Below are 24469 nucleotides of genomic sequence, written 5' to 3'. Positions count from 1 at the left end.
CCACTCCTGACCCCCGCCTGCTCGCTCACCTGCCCACCCCCGCTTTCTCACAGCCACCGGCCGGCTCGCTCACAGTCCCGTCCGCTCGCTTCCACACCCCTGACCGCTGGCTCGCCCACCCGCTCGCTCCCTCCCCTCCCGCTCCCTCCCCTTCTGCCATTGTATGCTGCCATGTGTTTAGGTTGCCATCGTGTGATTATTTGAGCAGTGCCATCTTTAATCCTGGCAGCACCCTGTGGTCGCAGGCTGTGACGTTTTAGTGGCACAGGCTGCATTTGCGCTTGTGCCATTGCAGCGCCACCTAGTGCTGGCGCTGTCAGCAAACGCAGCCTTTTTGATATTGGTTGAGGGATAAATAATGGTCAGGATTTTGGGAAGAACTCCCCTGCTCTTCTTCGAACAGTGACATGTGATCTTTTACGTCCCATGATGGAAGTAGATGAGGACCTCGGTTTGAGGTCTCATCTGAAAGTTGGCACTTTCAACAATGCAGCACTCCCTCAGTACTGCACTGGAGCATCAGCCTAGAATTTTTGCTTAAGACTATGGGGGGGGGGGGGGGGGGGGGGGGGTGACTTGAACCCACGACGTAGAGCAGTCAGAAGTCCCTTTACTCTGCCAAATATGCTTCAGCTCCAGTTCGACCAGTGTAGTAGAGTTCTCATTACACACACATTTGGCCTTCAATAGCTAGGGGAACAGTAGTGTAGTCGACTAGTAATTGGACTAGTAATCCAGAGGCCTGGACTAATGAACCAGAGATTTGAGTTCCAAAATAAAAAAATCACACCAGCTATGGAATTTAAACTCAGTTAAATAAATCTGCAATAAAAGGCTGCCTCAGTAATGGATTGTCGTAAAAATCCATCCGGTTCACTAATGCTCCTTCGGGAAGAAAATCTGCTGCCTTTGCTTGGTTTGGCAATCTGTGACTCCAGAACCAAAGCAAGGTGGTTGACTCTTAATTGCCTTCTGAAATTATATAGCAAGCCATTCAATTGTATTCAAGAAAGCAGATCATCACCACCTTCTCAAGGGCAACTAGGCTTGGTCAGCGATTCCTACACCCTATGAATGAATTTAAAAAAGATTGCCAATTCATATTGCCAATTCTTTATAAGCCAGTTTCATCCGCATCCTCACCACATACAATTCAACTGCTCTCAAACAGCTTGCAATCACTGCAGAAGTGCGCGAAGGGGGCCACAGGTTTGATGCATGCTGACCTTCTACCCTTCCATGCATGATTCTTCAAATCTTTGCTTGTTGCCTTCTTATCAGAGCACGGCAGAGATCAGGACCCTGTTATGTTAACATGCACACTTACTTCCATTCCCTGGCACATTACGCCCCCTTTAGTACATTCATTTTAGCATCAATTGGCTCTTTCCCGAGTCATGGGATCAAGACCCACTCTAGAGACGGAGCACATATCCAGGATGACATATTAACGCAGTGCTGAGGGAGTGCTACACTGTCAGAGGTGCTGCTTTTTGGTCGAGATATCAAACTCATCTGCCTTCTCAACTGGGCGTAGAATACAGAGAAGAAATGGAGAGTTTGCTAGGCATTCTGGCCAACATTTGTCCCTTAACCAACATCACTAAAACATTAAAAACAAAAAGAGAAAAATACTGTGGATGCTGGAAATTCAAAAACAGAAAATGCTAAAAACACTCAGATTAGGCAGCATCTGTGGAGTAACATTCGCGCCACACAAGTGCCAGGCAATGATAATTTCCAATAAGAGAGAATTCAACCATCTTCCTTTGATGTTCAATGGCATTACCATCACTGAATCCTCCACCATCAACATCCTGGGGGTTACCATTGACTAGAAACCTGCCTGTCCACCATCTACAAGGCACAAATCAGGAGTGTGATGGAATACCATCTACTTGCCTGGATGGGTGCAGCTCCAACATTCAAGGAATTTGACACCATTCAAGAAAAGCAGCCTACTTGACTGGCACCCCATCCATCACCTTCAACATTCACTGCCTTCAACACACAGTGGCAGCAACGTGTACCATCTACATGATGCACTACAGCAACTCAACTTCTCCTTCGACAGCACCTTCCAAACGCATAACCAAAACCACCTAGAAGACAAGGGAATCAGGAGATGCATGGGACCACCACCACCAGCAATTTCCCCTCCAAGCCACACGCCATCCTGACTTGGAACTATACCGCCGTTCCTTCACGGTTGCTGGGTCAAAATCCTGGAACTCCTTCCAAACAGCACTGTAGGTGTACCTACCCCACATGGACTGCAGCGGTTCAGGAAGGCAGCTCACCACCACCTTCTCAAGGGAAATTACGGATGGGCAATAAATGCTGGCCTAGTCAGCCAGCGCCCATATCCCACAAATGAATAGGGAGAGAAACAGAGTTAATGTCTCAGTTCTGATCAAAGATCATTGAATTGAAACACTAACTCCATTTCTCTTCAAATTCTACTTAAACTTAATTTTTCCAAAATTTTCATGTTTTTAATCACTTATCTTATGGATGATTGTGGGGCCAAGCTATGCACAAATTGGGCTGTAGCGTTTTCTCCACAACAGTTGTTGCTACACAAGTGATCGCTTTGCAGAACAACTCTGTTCATTAGCGTCAAGAACATCCAGTCGCTTGCTATTTTAATTCTCCATCCTACTCCCACTGACTTCTCTGCCCTCAGCCTCCTACATTGTTCCAATTAAGTTCAATGGAAGCTCAAGGAATGGCACTTTACAACCTTCTGCACTCAACACTACGTTCAACAATTGCAGGTCATATCCACTGCTCTCATTATTCAGACAGTGGGTGCTGATATTGATTCTGCTGTTCATTTATAATTACTCCTGCATTCTATCCCATCACAGACCTTCCCTTGCAACTTGTTGCATCTGCAACATCTTCCAGTTCTGATGAAGGGTCACAGAGCTGAAATGTTAACTGTTTTTCTCTCTCCACAGTTATTGCTTGACCTGCTGAGTATTTCCAGCACATCCTGTTTATATATCAGAAGTACTTCATCGGCTGTGAAGCTCTTTGGGACGTTTTAAGTTGTGAAAGCTGTTACAGAAGTTTGTCCTCTAACCATCGATTATTAAAGCAGCTTCAAAAGGGACATTCCATGTTTCCTGGTTCTGGACTCAACCCTGTGGAGCCCTGTAAGAATTTTGTATTTTGAATGAGATCACCTCTCATTCTTCTGAACTCCAGAGAATAAAGGCCCAGTCTATTTAATCTTTCCTCATAGGAAAATCCCTCCATCCCAGGAACATTCCTTATGTGATCAGCAAATATAACTCTAATGGAATGCACCTTGAAGCACAAAGCCAGGCTTCCCCAATTCCTACCAATCATACTCGCCAATTAGTCCCACTAGCAAACATCCAGTCCCACCCAAAACACCATCCATCAGTCTCCCCATGGTACTAATACAGCCAAGCTCCCTCTAACCAGAGAAGCTCCAGTATCTGCTGCAGAAAAGCACATTTTCATTCAAGATTAATTAATGGAGAACAATCACTGTTAAATACGAGCAACTGGCAGTTCTTGTGCCACCCGATAAAGGGCAAAATGTTACAGGAACCCTGAAGTTCTAAGATAGACTCAAGACTGCTGACGTTACTGTAAAGGGCAGCTCCTACTATTACTGCGTCGTCACTACCCGCGGTGTGACCATTGCTGACTCAACTTTCAAACTCTGCAGCTGTCAGGATCGAAGTAAAACAAATGTTTCAACCATGTTTGACATAAGGAATGTGTTGCCAGGGAACAGCCCAGCTCTACCTGGCTGATAAAAAAAGGACCATCTGCACCACCCACCTCCAGCAACGCTCCTGTTTGGAAGAACTTCAGTGGCTTCTCAATGGAATAATAGAGACCGTGGTATGTGCCCCTTGCCAAGCCAGCTCGAATTAGTCCCACAGCGATGACTAGCCATCTGGAAATGAAAACATTTATTAAGTAGGCACAACATCATGCAGATCAGCACCAACATTGGGGACTCCGAGCTACTAAAGACACAGTAAAGCTCTCCTCTATTACTCTCCAACATGCCGTAGCCACAGCCTCAGAACAGCATCTCCTACTGAAGCCATGTTAACATTCCCATTACCCACACCAACTTCCCTTGACAGAATTCCAACAGTTTAATGCCTGGTTCAACAGCAGCAACTTGCATTTATACAGCACCTTTGACATAGTGAAACATCCCAAGTTGCTTCACAGGAACATCATCAGAATAAAATTGATGCAGAGCCGAAGAGGAGATATTAGGATAGGCGCCCAAAGGTTTGCTCGAACAGGGAGGAGAGAGGAGGAGAGAGCGCGAAGCGAGGGTGCAGGTAGTGAACAAATGTAGGTCAGCGAGCACAGGTGAACGGGACTTAGTGCAAGTTAACATATGGGCTGCACAGTTTTAGATCAGCTTAAGTTTCACACTTGGCAAGTCAGGCGATTGAGAGTGCTGCCTGTGGTGAATTTTAAACCACCTCACTGGTTGACTGATCCTTCCCAAGAATGAGATGCCAATGATTGGTGAATGAACAGATTACACTGACCTTTCCCCACTGCAAATGAGAACCAGAACGCAAGAGAGTCAGGATTGTCCAACGGAGGGCCGGGGAGTGAGACAGAGTCCAATGATAGATGGAGTCACACAAGGCAGGCCTTGTGGAAAAAAAAGCTAGTGGATTCCATGGCAGAGGGGCTTAAATGGTAACTAACTCTTTGGGAAGTTGTTCATAGGTAACTCAAATTGTACATACCTCTCCAGATATGGAAATATTAAAATGGCACAAACAGGTACAGAAAATAATCAAAAAGGCTAATGGAATACAAGGGGGTAGAAGTTATGCTTCAGCTTACGCCACATCTGGATTACTGTGAGCAGTTCTGGGCACCACACCTGAGGAAAAATATATTATTCTTAGAGGGAGTGCAGTGTAGATGTACTAGAATATTACCTGGATTCTAAGGGTTAAGCTACAATACAGATTACACAAACTAGGGTTGCATTCCCTGGAATTTAGAAGGTTAAAGGGTGACTTGATTGAAGTTTTCAAAAAATTAAAGGGGAACGGATAGGGTAGATTTTTTTCCCGAAAAATATACTTTATTCATAAAAATCTGTAAAAAAAAAATACACTACATAACAGTTCAAAATAGTTCCAAGTTGACATTCCAGAAAGTGCAAAACAAATCAGTTTTCTTCAATAGAGAACGTGAGTTGTCTCACAATGCTTCCATTTTACATGCAATGCACGTTTGCATTACACAGCAAAACCATACTTTGGTGCATACAGCCTGAGGGGTTTCCCAAGGGTCCAGCCCCTCAGTTCACTATGGCGGGAGGACCTTACACAGTGGTTTTTCCCCATTCAGCTTTTGCAGCGACTGCCCCAAGCTTTAGTGCGTCCCTCAGCACATAGTCCTGGACCTTGGAATGTGCCAGTCTGCAACATTCGATCGTGGACAACTCTTTGCAGTGGAAGACCAGGAAATTTTGGGCAAACCAAAGAGCGTCTTTCACGGAGTTGATGATCCTCCAGCAGCAGTTGATGTTTATCTCGGTGTGCATCCCTGGGAACAGACCAGAGAGCACAGACTCCTGTTTTACCGAGAAACTATTTCCACTGGTTGGGGAGTAGTCTAAAAATTAGAGCCAATTAGTGCAATTAGGAAACACCTCTTCATGCAAAGGGTGGCAGAAGTTTGGAACTCTCTTCCACAAATAGCAATTGATGCTAGATCAATTTTATTTTATTTTTTTTATTTTAGAGATACAGCACTGAAACAGGCCCTTCGGCCCGAGTCAGTGCCGACCAACAACCACCCATTTATACTAACCCTACAGTAATCCCATATTCCCTACCACCTACCTACACTAGGGGCAATTTACAACGGCCAATTTACCCATCACCTGCAAGTCTTTGGCTGTGGGAGAAAACCGGAGCACCCGGCTAAAACCCACGCTGTCACAGGGAGAATTTGCAAATTGTTAATCTTTTCTGCTCCAAGGAGAAAAATCTCAGCTTTCCCAACCTCTCCATATAATTGAAGAAGCCGGTTATCCCTGATATCATCCTGGTATACATTCCCTGCACCCTCTCCAGGGCCTTAACATCTTTCCTAAAGTGTGGTGCCCAAAATTGTACACAACACTTCAGCAGAGACCTAACCAGGGATTTGTAAAGGTTTAGCACTGTCCTTGTCTTTGCATTCAATGTACCCATTTACAAAGCTAAAAATTCCATATGCTTTCTTAACCACCTTATCAACTTGCCCTGCCATCTTTAAAGATTTGTGAATACTTCTCGGAACCTGCTGCGTTCCCGTCTCTTAGCCCATCAGCCCCTTTCAGTGCAGCAGCTTTTTCGGGAGCAGCGTGTGAGCAGCTGGGAAAGTCAGTTTGAAAGTAAATTTAATTTCCTTTTGTTTTTCGGCGGAGGCCAGGGGGCTGCTGGGTAAGTAAAACACTATATATTTGGGCGGTTTCTGAACCCGAGACACCACACTTGTAGTGTCTCCCACCCGCCCTCCTCCTCTAACCAAAAAAAAAAGGACTCGGTGGGGTGTTTATAAGGTCAGGCTTTTTCGATTTCTCTGGTTTTATTGTGATTGGGAAAAACTTTTCGTTCCTTTTTCATTTAACTAAGTTTAAACTTAAGATTAAAAATGGCAGGAGATCTCAGACCCGTATCATGCTCCTCTTGCTCAATGTGGGAGCTCAGGGACATGGCTGATGTCCCTGACTCCTTCACGTGCAGGAAGTGTGTCCAGCTGCAGCTCTTGTTAGACCGCATGACGGCTCTCGAGCTGCGGATGGACTCACTTTGGAGCATGCGCGATGCTGAGGAGGTCGTGGATAGCACGTTCAGTGAATTGATCACACCGCAGATTAGGATTGCTGAAGGAGAAAGGGAATGGGTGACCAAAAGGCAGAGAAAGAGCAGGAAGGCAGCGCAGGAGTCCCCTGCGGTCATCTCCCTCCAAAACAAGTATACCGTTTTGGATACTGTTGAGGGAGATGGCTCACCAGGGGAAGGCAGCAGTAGCCAGGTCCATGGCACCGTGGCTGGCTCTGCTGCTCAGAAGGGCGGGAAAAAGAGTGGAAGGGCTATAGTCGTAGGGGATTCGATTGTAAGGGGAGTAGATAGGCGGTTCTGTGGTCGAAAACGAGGCTCCCGAATGGTATGTTGCCTCCCAGGTGCACGGGTCAGGGACGTCTCAAATCGGCTGCAGAACATTCTAAAGGGGGAGGGTGAACAGCCAGTTGTCATTGTGCACATAGGCACTAATGATATAGGTAAAAAACGGGATGAGGTCCTACAAGCAGAGTTTAGGGAGTTAGGAGCCAAGTTAAAAAGTAGGACCTCAGAGGTAGTAATCTCAGGATTACTACCAGTGCCACGTGATAGTCAGAGTAAAAATGAAAGAATAGTCAGGATGAATGCGTGGCTTGAGAGATGGTGCAGGAAGGAGGGGTTCAGATTTTTGGGACATTGGGACCGGTTCTGGGGGAGGTGGGACTATTACAAATTGGACGGTCTACACCTGGGCCGGACTGGAACCAATGTCCTTGGCGGTGCTTTTGCTAACGCTGTTGGGGAGGGTTTAAACTAATGTGGCAGGGGGATGGGAACCAATTGAGGTCAGTTGACAGTGAGGAGGTAGTAACAAAAGCCTGTAAGAAACTAGATAATGAAGTCAGTGTGACTAAGGGGAAGAGCAGGCAGGGAGCAGATGATGAATATAAAGGGACTGGTGGTCTGAGGTGCATTTGTTTTAATGCAAGAAGTGTAGTAGGTAAGGCAGATGAACTTAGGGCTTGGATTAGTACCTGGGAGTATGATGTTATTGCTATTACTGAGACTTGGTTGAGGGAAGGGCATGATTGGCAACTAAATATCCCAGGATATCGATGCTTCAGGCGGGATAGAGAGGGAGGTAAAAGGGGTGGAGGAGTTGCATTACTGGTCAAAGAGGATATCACAGCTGTGCTGAAGGAGGGCACTATGGAGGACTCGAGCAGTGAGGCAATATGGACAGAACTCAGAAATAGGAAGGGTGCGGTAACAATGTTGGGGCTGTACTACAGGCCTCCCAACAGCGAGCGTGAGATAGAGGTACAAATATGTAAACAGATTATGGAAAGATGTAGGAGCAACAGGGTGGTGGTGATAGGAGATTTTAATTTTCCCAACATTGACTGGGATTCGCTTAATGTTAGAGGTCCAGATGGAGCAGAATTTGTAAGGAGCATCCAGGAGGGTTTTCTAGAGCAGTATGTAAATAGTCCAACTCGGGAAGGGGCCATACTGGACCTGGTGTTGGGGAATGAGCCCGGCCAGGTTGTTGAAGTTTCAGTAGGGGACTACTTTGGGAATAGTGATCACAATTCCGTAAGCTTTAAAATACTCATGGACAAAGACGAGAGTGGTCCTAAAGGAAGAGTGCTAAATTGGGGGAAGGCCAACTATACCAAAATTCGGCAGGAGCTGGGAAATGTAGATTGGGAGCAGCTGTTTGAAGGTAAATCCACATGTGATATGTGGGAGGCTTTTAAAGAGAGGTTGATTAGCGTGCAGGAGAGACATGTTCCTGTGAAAATGAGGGATAGAAATGGCAAGATTAGGGAACCATGGATGACAGGTGAAATTGTGAGACTAGCTAAGAGGAAAAAGGAAGCATACATAAGGTCTAGGCGGCTGATGAAAGACGAAGCTTTGAAAGAATATCGGGAATGTAGGACCAATCTGAAACGAGGAATTAAGAGGGCTAAAAGGGGTCATGAAATATCTTTAGCAAACAGGGTTAAGGAAAATCCCAAAGCCTTTCATTCATATATAAGGAGAAAGAGGGTATCTAGAGAAAGGATTGGCCCACTAAAGGACAAAGGAGGAATGTTATGCTTGGACTCAGAGAAAATGGGTGAGATTCTAAACGAGTACTTTGCATCGGTATTCACCGAGGAGAGGGACATGACGGATGTTGAGGTTAGGAACAGATGTTTGATTACTCTAGGTCAAGTCGGCATAAGGAGGGAGGAAGTGTTGGGTATTCTAAAGGGCATTAAGGTGGACAAGTCCCCAGGTCCGGATGGGATCTATCCCAGGTTACTGAGGGAAGCGAGAGAGGAAATAGCTGGGGCCTTAACAGATATCTTTGCAGCATCCTTAAACACGGGTGAGGTCCCGGAGGACTGGAGAATTGCTAATGTTGTCCCCTTGTTTAAGAAGGGTAGCAGGGATAATCCAGGTAATTATAGACCGGTGAGCCTGACGTCAGTGGGAGGGAAGCTGCTGGAGAAGATACTGAGGGATAGGATCTAATCCCATTTGGAAGAAAATGGGCTCATCAGTGATAGGCAACATGGTTTTGTGCAGGGAAGGTCATGTCTTACCAACTTAATAGAATTCTTTGAGGAAGTGACAAAGTTGATTGATGACGGAAGGGCTGTCGATGTCATATACATGGACTTCAGTAAGGCGTTTGATAAGGTTCCCCATGGCAGGCTGATGGAGAAAGTGAAGGCGCTTGGGGTCCAAGGTGTACTAGCTAGATGGATAAAGAACTGGCTGGGCAACAGGAGACAGAGAGTAGCAGTAGAAGGGAGTTTCTCAAAATGGAGACGTGTGACCAGTGGTGTTCCACAGGGATCCGTGCTGGGACCACTGTTGTTTGTGATATACATTAATGATTTGGAGGAAAGTATAGGTGGACTGATTAGCAAATTTGCAGACGACACTAAGATTGGTGGAGTAGCAGATAGTGAAGGGGACTGTCAGAGAATACAGCAGAATATAGATAGATTGGAGAGTTGGGCAGAGAAATGGCAGATGGAGTTCAATCAGGGCAAATGCGAGGTGATGCATTTTGGAAGATCCAATTCAAGAGTGAACTATACAGTAAATGGAAAAGTCCTGGGGAAAATTGATGTCCAGAGAGATTTGGGTGTTCAGGTCCACTGTTCCCTGAAGGTGGCAACGCAGGTAAATAGAGTGGTCAAGAAGGCATACGGCATGCTTTCCTTCATCGGACGGGGCATTGAGTACAAGAGTTGGCAGGTCATGTTACAGTTGTATAGGACTTTGGTTCGGCCACATTTGGAATACTGCGTACAGTTCTGGTCACCACATTATCAAAAGGATGTGGATGCTTTGGAGAGGGTGCAGAGGAGGTTCACCAGGATGTTGCCTGGTATGGAGGGCGCTAGCTATGAAGAGAGGTTGAGTAGATTAGGATTATTTTCATTAGAAAGACGGAGGTTGAAGGGGGACCTGATTGAGGTGTACAAAATCATGAGAGGTATAGACAGGGTGGATAGCAAGAAGCTTTTTCCCAGAGTGGGGGTTTCAATTACTAGAGGACACGAGTTCAAAGTGAAAGGGGAAAAGTTTAGGGGGGATATGCGTGGAAAGTTCTTTACGCAGAGGGTGGTGGGCACCTGGAACGCATTGCCAGCGGAGGTGGTAGATGCGGGCACGATGGAGTCTTTTAAGATGTATCTGGACAGATACATGAATGGGCAGGAAGAAAAGAGATACAGAAGCTTAGAAAATAGGCGACATGTTTAGAGAGAGGATCTGGATCGGCGCAGGCTTGGAGGGCCGAAGGGCCTGTTCCTGTGCTGTAATTATCTTTGTTCTTTTGACACCAATTGCAACAACCCAATTTCTCCTGCAGTGGAAATCAGCTAATTTAGCACTGGCTGCAGACTGAACCTTTGTACCCTCTAGGTCAGCCTGACTCAGTTGCATTTAACCAGTGTTAACCATTGTGGAAGCTCACTGACCTTTAATCACTTCAGGTGACTACTCTGGTTGAGATGAAAGACTAAGCTATCTACTCTCAGCTCAACAACAACCTGCATTTATAATCGCACCTTTAACATAGCAAACCGCCCCAAAGTGCTTCACAGACACAATTATCAAACAAAATTTGACACCAAGCCACATAAGCAGTTATTAGGGCAGATGATTAAAAGTTTGGTCACAGAAGAAGGTATCAAGGAGCCTCCTAAAGGAGGAAAAAAAGAGGACCAGAGGTGTAGGGTGAGAATACCAGAACTTAGGGTCTAGGCAGTCAAAGACACTGCCACCAATGGTGGAGCTATTAAAATCAGGGATGTGCAGGACAGAATTGGAGGACTGCTGGAGGTTACAGAGATGTAGTGGGGTGGGGGAGAAAATGAGGCCATTTGAAAGTAAGGATGATAATTTTTAAATTGAGGTGTTGCTGCCCAGCAGCCGTCAGTTCACGTTTTCTAATTTTTGTGATTAGATGCCTTTTAACCCACTTCTAATTGATAAGACATTTCTCATAAGGCAGAAACTTTATTTTGTCCAAGTCCAGGTTGTTGAGTTGCATCTATTAATAATTTCAACAGAGCCGACATTACGACTATGATTTGTTGCATGCTCTTCATTCCAAATTTGCGTCCTCTACGCTTTTCCCCCAAGCCCCTAGATCTACCGGGTGTCCCATGTTCTCACCCACTCTCCTGCACACTCCTGTCACAGCCTTCTGCTTCTAGGTTCCTGGTAATTCTGAATGCAAGACTGACCAATGGAGGAAACTTGAAGGTAGCCCAGGTCTTGCAAGTGAAATTCTCGATGATTTGCTCTCCTTTTTTCTCTATGGAAAGCTCCTGGCTTCTTATCCCCAAAAAAGCGAGCTCAGTATTGGTAGTGAAGGACAAAGTTTAAACTAATTCTAGGGCAGTGCAATTTTTTTTCCAAGTACACCAATTTACACTACTGTGATAATGAAAACAGAAAGTGCTGAAAATACTCAACAGGTCTGGCAGCATCTTTGGAGATAGAAACAAAGTTAATATTTCAGGTCTATGACCTTTCATCAGAACTCTACTGTGATTTCAGGTTTATTATTCACACCCTCCTGCTTGAGCAACATCCACACGGTCACCTTTACTGAAATGCCTCTTTGCATGTGGTAATGTTCCTCCCCTTGTACCAACCACCAGTTTCTCTGAAGTCTCCTTTCGTCATGATGGAGCCTGCGCAAGTGACACACAATTCAACCTTGGTCCAACCTAAACACACACACTTGCCAGCGGATATGGTTGGACAGTAAGTAGGAGTAGGGACACTGCCCCCCCCCACAAGGGTGACTTTTCCCCTCTTTAATCTAGGGGAGCAGAGGCCAATCGCAGCAGTGCTACCATCATGGCTGACATCAACCAACAGAACAGTGAATGGGGATCAAACATCCAACTCTCTCACCTTAGTTAATAAGCGCCAGTGACTTCTGGCAACTTTACATCTCACTTCCCCACAATTTATTTTGAATACTGAACGAAGCGCTTTTGTGTCACTCATAGTAAAGGAGATAGGAACAGGAGGAGGCTATTCAGCACCTTGAGCTTGCTCTACCATTCAATGGTTGACCTGCAACCTAACTCCTTATACCTTCAATAACTTTGGTTAACAAAAATCTATCAATCTCAGATTTAAAATTTACAATTGATCTAGCATCAGTTGCCATTTGCAGAACAGAGTTCCAAACTTTTACCACCCTTTGTGCGTAGAAGAGTTTCCTAATTTCACTCCTGAAAAGGTCTTTCTCTAATTTTTAGACTGTGCCCCTTAGTCCGAGACTCCGCAACCAGTAGAAATAGTTTCGATCAACTGTACCTGTGCCACTTAATAGCTTGAAAACTTTGATCAAATCACTCCTTAACCTGCTGAATTCCAGGGAATGCAACCCTAGTTTGTGCAATTCCTCCTCGTAATTTAACCCTTGGAGCCTAGGTATCATTCTGGTAAATCTACACTGCACTCCTTCCATGACCAATATATCCTTCCTAGGTTGTGGTGCTGAGAATTGCTCACAGCATGTGTGATCTAACTAGGGCTTAGTACAGCTGAGGCATGACTTCTATCCCCTTGTATTCTAGTCCTCCAGATATAAAGGCCAGCATTTCATTAGCCTTTTTGATCAGCATTGATATTAAGATAGGACTTAGACCATGTAATGTCCCATGTAACATTCTGCTGCTAAGTTTAAGTTCTCCTGCCCTTTTAAGTTCATAGACAATTAAAGACCAACGGCCACTGCTAAGGGCAGGTTGTAGAATGGCAGATGCTTGTTAAGCTCACAGCTCCAGATCAGAAAGAAACAGCAAAATGGCTCGGCTCTGTTTTTCTTTAAATTTCTCCGACACTGCAATGCAACAGAGGTAGAAGTCACAGATATTAGGACAAGAGTAATCCCTCGGTATTTTCCTTAAATAGACACATTTATGAGAATGCAATAGATCAGGTCAGCGATTCTGGAGTAAATGCAGAGCGTAATTGAGTCTGAATCCCAGGCCTGTTTAACAAAAGAAAATCCACCATCATCACAAAGCACTAAAGCCTCTCTCTCATCAAGAAGCTTCTTTAATCAGACCCAGAAGAGAAAATCTAATTAACCACATTAGCCAAAGTACAATTTACAAAAAAGCATAAAAAACTCTCCAGATTTGAGCAATGCAGATAAGGGAGATCTGAGAGGAAGACTTGCATTTATATAGTGCCTTTCACCACCTCAGGACATCCCAAAGTGTTTTAAAACCAATTAATTTGTGTACAGCAAGGCCCCACAAGCAGTATGTGATAAATGACCAGAATCTGTTTTTACGATGTTGGTTGAGGGATAAATATTGGCCCAGGATACTGGGCATTCAAAATAGCATCACGAGATCTTTTATGTCCGCCTGAGAGCAAACAGGGCCTCTGTTTAACGTCTCATCCAAAACATAGCACCTCAGTGCAGAACTCCTTCAGTAGTGCTGATACTTTTGTGCTAAAGTCTCTGGAATAGGACTTGAACCCACACAACATTCTGAATCAAGAGGTGAGCATACCACACACTGAGCCACAGCTGCCTCCCAGTTCTGTGCCGAGTCAGCTACATCTCCCTTAAATTAGAGAAGGGGGGAAAAAAAATTCAGGTATTTCTTGCTCTGGACTATGCAGCATCATCTTGCAGACACCACACACCCCTACCCCACAACCAGAGCTGCACGCGTGAAGATGCCGAGCGAGGACAGGACAGGAATTTAGAAGGTTAAGGGCGATTTTTGTTTTTATTCATTCGTGGGACGTGGCATCACTGGCTAGGCCAGCATTTATTGCCCACCCTTAATTGCCCTTGAACTAAGTGGCTTCCTAGGCCATTTCAGAGCCAAAATGTGGGTCTGGAGTCTATGTAGCCCAGACCAGATAAGGACAGCAGATTTCCTTCCCTAGTGGACATTCCCTAAAAAGAACCAGATGGATTTTTCTTTTACACCAACCGCCAATGGTCACCATTAGACTAGAATTTAATTCCAGATTTATTAATGGAATTCAAATTTCACCATCTGCTGTGGTGGGATTTGAAACCATTTCCCTAGAGCATTAGCCTGGGCTCTGAATCACTAGTCTGCCTCCCTTTCAAGCTATTAAGGGGAACAGATAAGGAAACTGTGCTAGTAGGGGAGTCGAGGACTAGGTGGCATAGTCAAAATTAGAGTGAGACTTTTCAGGAGTGAAATTAGGAAAGAGAAAGGCTGGTAGAAGTTTGGAATCTCATCCATAAACGGCAATTGATGCTAGGTCAATTGTTAATTTATCGATCTCAGATTTAAAATTTTTATTCACTGGGGCATTAAGGGATATTGGCCAAAAAATGGGTATAAGGAGTTAATTTGCAGATCAGCCATGATCTCATTGAATGGCAGAACAAGTTGCAGTGCAAACTGGCCTGCTCCTGTCCCCGTGTTCCCATGACTTGGCTACGAAATCTTCCAGAGTCAGATAGATCATGAATATTCACTGTTCATGCTGATGGGAAGAATGGCAACTTGACCAAGTTCCAGAGGGAAATGGTTGCTCCACAAGAGAAGAGGGAACAGAGGAAAGCAGCCAAACTACCTTGTGCTAATGTTTCCTAGCTCTCCCAGGGTTGAAAATCTGACTTGATACAAGTGCAATTACCCAGTTCCTTCGGGATACATTTAGTAGGTCAATGAGGAGGAAATTGAAAAAAAGCAACCTAAAAGATGAATTCACCAGCAAGACAGAAAAAAAAATATTCCTCGACCATTGCAGGATGAGGTTGTTTTCGGGACTGAGATTAGTGTACCTCATGCAACTGGTCACCTTTGGCTGAAGACAAATTTTTTTTTGGGGGGGGGGTGGAGAAAAGAAGTGGGTATAAAAAAAAACTGTCAAGATCCCTGTCTCAATCCCAAACTGCGCCACAACCTCACATAACCCAATTAAATCTCTCCAAATGTTTCACCCGTGTTGCTGTGACTCCAGGTTATTGACTACTCCCCCAGTTATCACATTCCACTATCAGAAACTGATCAGCCATCCATCCCTACTCCTTCTCAAAACCATTCTGCATCCCTAACTCGCTCTGTCTTCATCTTTCTTCCATCTTTCAGTTCAGACATCAAACTAAGGCCCTGCCAGTCCTTTCAGGAAGACTGCCAGAGGTGCTGTCTTTCCATTGAGACATTAAACTGTAAAAGATCCAACGACACTGTTTCAAAAAGCAGGGGAGTTCTTCCTGGTTGGTGCCCTAATTTATCCTTCAAATAACATTACTTCACAAAACAGACAATCCGGCCATTATTTCATTGTTATTTGTGGGATCTTTCTGTGCATGAAGTGATTGCCACATTTCCTACACTTCAACAGCAACTACACTTCAAAAAGTATTTGCTGTAAAATGCTTTGAGACCCTGATGACGTGCACATCTTTGTTTTTTTTTAAACTTTTAACTGCCTTCAAAAGCCTTTTTGTTTTAATACTGTGCCCCCCACAGCCTGCATTTGTCCTGCCCCCTTTCCAGTTCAGGGTTATCTTTGTAGAGTGCTCAAAAATGTGCTTTCACATAACAACCACCATATAATTACAAGTTATTGTCTTGTACAGAAGCTTCAACAGAGAGCTATAAATAAAGAAATCTTTTGATAACCTTGAATATTACCATTTCTTTTTTTTTCAGGAACATAAAATGTTGTTTTTCTACATGCAGAGCAGGGGAGAACTGAAACAATATAATTGCTTTTATCTATTCTTTCAGGAGGCATTTCAAACCAAGGACAGTCAGTCAACCTGCTCCCAGATATCTGCCAGTTGGAGATAAATACATTCTCTCCATCTATCGAGATAAATATGTACCAAGCTCCCAGCTTGGCACCACTCTCCTCCACATCAAAAAGCCTGACAACTCAGTTCAGTATGAAGCAACAGTGCACTGATAGAGCTTCTCAGCTGAGTCCTGAAGAGGAGAACTACACTGGAACAAAGTTGTAGTTGCTTTTTTTTTTACACAACATGGGTACACATATGCATTGCAATGATATTCATCAGTGATTTGCATACACACTTCCTACCTCGACTGTAACACCATTTAGCCCACTAATGTAAATAAAGCTTCAATGGAAGGCAAAAAGGAGTATTCCTTCTATTACAATATATATGCAGAACTTTGTTGCATTTCATATAGTTCTCCCACAAATAATTTTCCTCCATCCTGTACTAAACTCACTCATTTAGGGACCATCCATAAAAGGCAACCAATTCTGCAAGAATGGAGAATAAGGAGGAATAAAGCGGAATGTTATCTTTGAATGTATAATTATTTTTCTACATAAACCTATGGCATTATTACAACATTATTTAAGACGACGCTAAAAAAACACAGTAGGGGCCTTTGTACGCTCACAAAGAGAGGTAGCAATTTGCGGACGGTCCCTGCGCAGAATACGGAATAATCTGTCGCCCAGCTTTAAAAGTGCAACTTCTCACCCAGCTGTCATTACCACGTTGTAAACGACCATATAGGCGGTGGCGATGGGTCCTGGGCCTCTTCTTTTCCTCTGCGGCCCATCACTAATCCCACGTTTCTGCTCCGACCAGCTCCCAGTCACCGCCGCCATGGTGATCAATCCGTCACTGAGCGCCAACCACCAGCTCCACCGCACATGCGCAATATGTGCTTGGTGCTGCGCTGCCCCGCCCCGGCCTCGCCTCGCCTCGCCTCGCCTCGCCCCGCCCCCCCTTGACGGACGAACAGTGAACTACGCCGCCTGCATTTATTGCTCGGTGCTGCCCCCTGGCCCGGCTGACAGAGAATTGCGCCTCCAGCTCTTCTCCCAGTGCTGCCCCCTGGCCCGGCTGATAGCGAATTGCGCCTCCAGCACTTCTCCCAGTGCTGCCCTCTAGCTTGGCTGAATACACTGGAGGACCGCGGAACGACACCTCCAATGGAAGAAAGCGGGGCGGAGGCGAAAGGAATCACCTGACCGGCGCTCAAGTTATTATTTATTTTATTTTTCCCCACCTCCCGCGACGTCATTTAGCTCCTGGCAGATTTGTTGGACGGGGAATAGTTATTTCGTTGGGGGTGCTTCAATTCGTGTAGCAAACAAATAACTAAAGGCGAAGAAAGGGGGGAGGGGGGGAAATTGGTCGGAGGCCTCGGCTGTTAGGATGCGCCAAAGACTGGCAGAGGAGCGGGTGTTGTGGGGTTAGAGCGGGAGAAACGCCGCGGCCTACCTCTAGAGGATATTTACCCCCAGTTAAAAGGTTTCCTATTTAATTTCAACCATGCCATTCTTCGCCAACAACCCATTCGACCAAGATGTCGGTAAGTTACGGCTGAGATGATCAGGGGTTTTCCTATCTATTGGCTTTTGGTTTTATATAAATTACTATTTTCTATGTAACTTTTAAACAACTTAAATGTAATAGTCATAGGGTACCAAATCTGTGTATGAGTCACCGCCTTAAGTTGTAGGCAGGAAATATTGACCATAGAATGATACAGCACAGGAGAAGGCCATTCGGTCCAGCTAGGGCCTAACCAATCTCTTACAAAGGTTTAGCATAACTTTCTTGCTTTTGTATTCTGTGCCTTTATTTAGGAAGCCAAGGATCCCGTATGCCATTTTAACAACCGGTGTCATTAAATGGAAGCAAATGAAAGTGCCTCCTTTGTAGAGGGGCACAACTGAAAAGGAACTAAACCCTAAATGTAAAGACTGCTCAGGGGCAGAAAGGGAATGGGTGACCACCAGGCAGAGTACAAGAACTAGGCAGGTAGTGCATCGGTATTCACCGAGGAGAGGGACATGACGGATGTTGAGGTTAGGAACAGATGTTTGATTACTCTAGGTCAAGTCGGCATAAGGAGGGAGGAAGTGTTGGGTATTCTAAAGGGCATTAAGGTGGACAAGTCCCCAGGTCCGGATGGGATCTATCCCAGGTTACTGAGGGAAGCGAGAGAGGAAATAGCTGGGGCCTTAACAGATATCTTTGCAGCATCCTTAAACACGGGTGAGGTCCCGGAGGACTGGAGAATTGCTAATGTTGTCCCCTTGTTTAAGAAGGGTAGCAGGGATAATCCAGGTAATTATAGACCGGTGAGCCTGACGTCAGTGGGAGGGAAGCTGCTGGAGAAGATACTGAGGGATAGGATCTAATCCCATTTGGAAGAAAATGGGCTCATCAGTGATAGGCAACATGGTTTTGTGCAGGGAAGGTCATGTCTTACCAACTTAATAGAATTCTTTGAGGAAGTGACAAAGTTGATTGATGACGGAAGGGCTGTCGATGTCATATACATGGACTTCAGTAAGGCGTTTGATAAGGTTCCCCATGGCAGGCTGATGGAGAAAGTGAAGGCGCTTGGGGTCCAAGGTGTACTAGCTAGATGGATAAAGAACTGGCTGGGCAACAGGAGACAGAGAGTAGCAGTTGAAGGGAGTTTCTCAAAATGGAGACGTGTGACCAGTGGTGTTCCACAGGGATCCGTGCTGGGACCACTGTTGCTTGTGATATACATTAGTGATTTGGAGGAAAGTATAGGTGGACTGATTAGCAAATTTGCAGACGACACTAAGATTGGTGGAGTAGCAGATAGTGAAGGGGACTGTCAGAGAATACAGCAGAATATAGATAGATTGGAGAGTTGGGCAGAGAAATGGCAGATGGAGTTCAATCAGGGCAAATGCGAGGTGATGCATTTTGGAAGATCCAATTCAAGAGTGAACTATACAGTAAATGGAAAAGTCCTGGGGAAAATTGATGTCCAGAGAGATTTGGGTGTTCAGGTCCACTGTTCCCTGAAGGTGGCAACGCAGGTAAATAGAGTGGTCAAGAAGGCATACGGCATGCTTTCCTTCATCGGACGGGGCATTGAGTACAAGAGTTGGCAGGTCATGTTACAGTTGTATAGGACTTTGGTTCGGCCACATTTGGAATACTGCGTACAGTTCTGGTCGCCACATTATCAAAAGGATGTGGATGCTTTGGAGAGGGTGCAGAGGAGGTTCACCAGGATGTTGCCTGGTATGGAGGGCGCTAGCTATGAAGAGAGGTTGAGTAGATTAGGATTATTTTCATTAGAAAGACGGAGGTTGAGGGGGGACCTGATTGAGGTGTACAAAATCATGAGAGGTATAGACAGGGTGGATAGCAAGAAGCTTTTTCCCAGAGTGGGGGTTTCAATTACTAGAGGACACGAGTTCAAAGTGAAAGGGGAAAAGTTTAGGGGGGATATGCGTGGAAAGTTCTTTACGCAGAGGGTGGTGGGCACCTGGAACGCATTGCCAGCGGAGGTGGTAGATGCGGGCACGATGGAGTCTTTTAAGATGTATCTAGACAGATACATGAATGGGCAGGAAGAAAAGAGATACAGAAGCTTAGAAAATAGGCGACATGTTTAGAGAGAGGCTCTGGATCGGCGCAGGCTTGGAGGGCCGAAGGGCCTGTTCCTGTGCTGTAATTATCTTTTGTTCTTTGAGTCCCCTGGGTACATCTCCCTCTCTAACAGATTTTCCACTTTGGATACTGTTGGGGGAGATGGCTTCACAGGGGAATGCAGTAAGAGCCAAGTCTGTGGCACCATGGTTGGCTCAGCTGCACAGGAGGGGAGGAAAAAGAATGGAAGCATTATAGTGATAGAGTTCCCTATCATAAGGGATACAGATAGGTGTGACACCAGGATGGTATGTTTCCTTCTGGTGCTAGGGTCAAGGATGTCAGGACATCCTGAAGGGGGAGGGTGAACAGTCAGAGGTCGAGGTTCACATTGGTACCAATGATATAGGTAGAAAGTGGGATGAGATCCTGCGACAAGAATTTAGGGAGCTAGGTAGCAGATTAAAAAGCAGGACTGCAAAGGTTGTAATCTCTGGATTACTCCCGGTGCCACGTGCTAGTGAGTATAGGAGTAGGAGGATAGAGCAGATGAATGCGTGGATGAAGAGATGGTGCAGGAGGGAGGGCTTTAATTTCCTGGATCCCTGGGTCTGCTTCCAGCAAAGGTGGGACCCTGTACAAGTTGGACAGGTTGCACCTGAACCAGAACGGGACCAACATCCAGTCAGTCTGGAAGGCAGAGCAAATATAAACCTGTTAAGGCACAAGTGAATAATGCAAGGCTGGATTGCATCTATTTTAATGCAATGAGTCTTACAAGTAAGGCAGATGAATTGAGGGCATTGATTAACACATGGGAATATGATATTGCTATCACAGAGACATGTTTGAGGGAAGGGCAGGACTGGCAGCTCAATATTCCAGAGTATAGAATCTTCAGGCGTGACAGCGGGGGTGTAAAAGAGGAGGTGGCGTCGCATTATTAATCAAGGAGTCAATTACTGCAGTAAGGAGGGATGATATCTTAGAAGGTTCCTCAAATGAGGCCATATGGGTAGAACTTGAAAACAAAAGAGGGCAATCACTTTGCTGGGAGTGTACTACAAGCCTCCAAACAGTCAGGGAGAGATAGAGGAGCAGATTTTTTTATTTATTTAGAGATACAGCACTGAAACAGGCCCTTCGGCCCACCGAGTCTGTGCCGACCAACAACCACCCATTTATACTAACCCTACAGTAATCCCATATGCCCTACCACCTACCTATACTAGGGGCAATTTATAACAGCCAATTTACCTATCACCTGCAAATCTTTGGCGGTGGGAGGAAACTGGAGCACCTGGAGGAAACTCACGCAGACACGGAGAACTTGCAAACTCCACACAGACAGTACCCAGAATTGAACCCGGGTCCCTGGAGCTGTGAGGCTGCGGTGCTAGCCACTGTGCCGCCCTAATGTAGGCACATCAGAGAGGTGTAAAACTAATGGGGTCATAATAGGGGATTTCAACTTCCCCAATATTAACTGGGATTGTCTTGGTGCAAAAGGGGGCGGAATTCTTAAAGTACATCCAGGAGAGCTTTTTGAGCCAGCACGTAGCGAGTCCTACAAGAGAAGGGGTGGTAATGGACCTAATCTTGGGGAATGAATCCAGACAAGTGGTAGAAGTGTCAGTGGGGGAGCATTTCGGGGATAGTGACCATAACTCTAAGATTTAAGGTCGTTTCGGAAAATGACAATGATGGCCCAAAATAAAGGTACTGAATTGGGGGAAGGCTGATTTCAATATGATAAAACAGGATCTGGCCAAAGTGGACTGGGAGTAGCTACTTGTAGGAAAGTCTACATCAGACCAGTGGGAGTTATTCAAAAAGGAAATAGTGAGAGTTCAGTTCCAACATGTTCCCGTAAAGGTGAAGGCTAGAACCAATAAGTCCAAGGACCCCTGGATGTCGAGGGATATAGAGGATTGGATAAAGAAAAAAAAGGAGGCTTATGTCAGATTCAGAGGGCTGAAAACAGTGGAGGCCCTAGAAGAGTATAGAAAGTGTAGGGGGTACTTTAAAAAAAAAGTAATTAGGAGCGCGAAGAGGGGGCATGTAAAAACACTGGCGGGCAAGATAAAGGAAAACCCCAAGGCGTTTTATAAGTATATTAAGGACAGAGGATAACCAGGGAAAGAGTAGGGCCCAATAGGGACAAAGTGGCAATCTGCGTGTAGAGCTGGAGGAAGTAGGAGGTTTTAAATGATTACTTTTGATCTGTGTTCACAATGGAGAAGGACGATGTAGGTGAAGAGATCAAGGAGGGGGATTGTGAGATACTAGAACAAATTGGCATTGAAAGGGAGGAGGTATTAGCTGTTTTTTAGCGGGCTTAAAAATGGACAAATCCCCAGGCCCAGATGAGATGTATCCCAGGCTGCTATGTGAGGCAAGGGAGGAGATAGCAGGGGCTCTGACACAAATTTTCAAATTCTCTCTGGCCACAGGAGAGGTGCCAGAGGACTGGAGGACAGTGATTGTGGTACCATTATTCAAGAAGGGTAGTCGGGATAAACCAGTTAATTACAAGCCAGTGAGTCGAACATCAGTGGTAGGGAAGCTATTGGAAAAAAATTCTGAGGGACAGGATTAATCTCCACTTGGAGAGGCAGGGATTAATCAAGGATAGTCAGTGTGGCTTTGTCAGGGGGAGATCACATCTAAGAAATCTGATTGAATTTTTCGAGGAGGTGATTAGGTGTGTAAGGCTTTTGATAAGGTCCCGCATGGGAGATTTGCCAAGAAGGTAAGAGCCCATGGGATCCAGGGCAAATTGGATCCAAAATTGGCTTAGTGGCAGGAGGTAGAGGATGATGGTCGAGGGTTGCTTTTGCGATTGGAAGCCTGTGACCAATGGTGTACCGCAGGGATTGGTGCTGGGACCCTTGCTGTTTGTGGGATACATTAATGATTGAGACGTGAATATAGGAGGTATGATCAGTATGTTAGCAGATGACACAAAAATTGGTGTCATAAATAGTGAGGAGGAAAGCCTTAGATTACAGAATGATATCGATGGGCAGAACAGTGGCAAGTGGAATTTAATCCTGAGAAGTTTGAGGTGATGCATTTTGGGAGGACTAACAAGGCAAGGGAATAGGACCCTAGGAAGTACAGAGGTCAGAGGGACCTTGGTGTACCTGTCCATAGATCACTGAAGGCAGCAGGTAGATAAGGTGGTTAGGAAGGCATATTGGATACTTGCCTTTATTAGTCGAGGCATAGAATATAAAATCTGGGAGGTTATGATGGAGCTGCATAAAACACTAGCTAGGCCACAGCTGGAGTACTGTGTACAGTTCTGGTTGCCACACTATAGGAAGGATGTGATTACACTGCAGAGGGCTAGAGCATTTCAGCTATGAAGAGAGACTGGATAGGCTAGAGTTGTTTTCCTTAGAGCAGAGGAGGCTAAGGGGGGGGACCTGATTGAGGTATACAGAATTATGAGGGGCGTAGATAGGAAGAAACTTTTTCCCTTAGCAGATGTGTCAATAACCAGGGGGCATAGATTTAAGGTAAGGGGCAGGAGGTTTAGAGAGGATTTGAGGAAAAGTTTTTTTTCACCCAAAGGGTGGTTGGAATCTGGAATGCACTACCTGAGAGGGTAGGAGAGGCAGGAACCCTCACAACATTTAAGAAGTATTTAGATGAGCACTTGAAACCCACAGCATACAAGGCTACGGGCCAAGTGCTGGAAAATGGGATTAGATTAGATAGGTGCTTGATGGTCAGCACGGACACGGGGGGGGGGGGGGGGGGGGTGGGCGGGGTGGTGGTGTGGCCAAAGGGCCTGTTTCTGTGCTGTATAACTTTGACTCTAAATCAAAGGAATCTTATAAATTAATTGATATTGCAATTGGTGGTCAACATACCCTCCAGCCCCTTGGGTACCCACTGTGTGTAAATATGTCTATGCATTGTATGGGAATTTTAAGTTGCTTTTCTGTGACCCTTCTGTTGACTGGAAACAACGTTTATTTATATGGTGCCTTTAACATAAAACATTCTAAGGCACTTCACGGGAGTGTTATCAAACAAACACTGATTCAAGGTGAATGGCAAAAGAACCAACAGCGACATGAGGAAAATCTCTTTTACGCGGCGAATGATTAGGATCTAAATGCAGTGCCTGAGTGTGTGGTGGAGGCAGATTCAATCATGTTTTTCAAAAGGGAATTGGATAAGCACAGACATGACTGGCTGAATGGCCTCCGACTGTGTTGTAACCATTCTGTGGTTCTGTGAAAGTTTGACATGGAGCCGCATAAGGTGATAGTAGCCAAAAGCTTGGTGAGAGAGATAGGTTTTAAGGAGGAAAGAGAGATGGAGAGGTTTAGGGAGGGCATTCCAGAGCTAAGGACCTAATACCCGACTGCCAGTGGTGGAGCGATGAAATTCAGGGGTGGGCAAGAGGCCAGAATTAGAGGCGTGAAGAGTTCTCTTGAGGGTTGTAGGGCTAGAGGAGATTGGGAGGGACTTGAAATCAAGGATGAGAATTTTCTAATTGAAGCTTTGTTAGACCGGGAGCAAATGTACGTCAGTGAGCACAGGGGTGATAGGTGAATGGGACTTAGTGCGAGATATGAGATGGGCAGTAGAGTTTTGGGTGAGCTCATGTTTACGGAAGTTTTTTTTTATTATTCATTCAGGGATGTGGGCGTCGCTGGCCAGGCCAGCATTTATTGCCCATCCTTAATTGCCCTTGAGAAGGTGGTGGTGAGCTGCCTTCTTGAACCGCTGCAGTCCATTTGGG

At 45.3% G+C, this 24469-nt stretch overlaps 2 protein-coding genes across 3 annotated transcripts in view; one reads left to right on the top strand and one right to left on the bottom strand.

Annotated features, from left to right (window-relative positions):
* The window catches only part of hacd2 (3-hydroxyacyl-CoA dehydratase 2), a 46127-nt gene extending 29139 nt beyond the window's left edge, over positions 1–16988 (bottom strand). Inside the window, exons 1-2 of the mRNA XM_068034835.1 lie at positions 16813–16988; positions 3823–3940 (exon numbers count right to left, since the gene is read on the bottom strand). Of these exons, the coding sequence (XP_067890936.1) occupies positions 3823–3940; positions 16813–16943 (249 nt within the window). The 5' untranslated portion in view covers positions 16944–16988. The remainder of the gene's footprint in view (positions 1–3822; positions 3941–16812) is intronic.
* Positions 16989–17260: 272 nt separating this feature from the next.
* stam2 (signal transducing adaptor molecule (SH3 domain and ITAM motif) 2) overlaps positions 17261–24469 on the top strand; it is a 68945-nt gene continuing 61736 nt past the window's right edge. For both annotated transcript variants that reach the window (XM_068034834.1, XM_068034833.1), the window contains exon 1: positions 17261–17653. In XM_068034834.1, the coding sequence (XP_067890935.1) occupies positions 17614–17653 (40 nt within the window). In that variant the 5' untranslated portion in view covers positions 17261–17613. The remainder of the gene's footprint in view (positions 17654–24469) is intronic.

This window comes from Heterodontus francisci, chromosome 7 (genome assembly GCF_036365525.1).
Source record: "Heterodontus francisci isolate sHetFra1 chromosome 7, sHetFra1.hap1, whole genome shotgun sequence".
NCBI classification, from domain to species: Eukaryota; Metazoa; Chordata; class Chondrichthyes; order Heterodontiformes; family Heterodontidae; genus Heterodontus; species Heterodontus francisci.
This window is presented reverse-complemented; position numbering and strand designations above follow the sequence as displayed.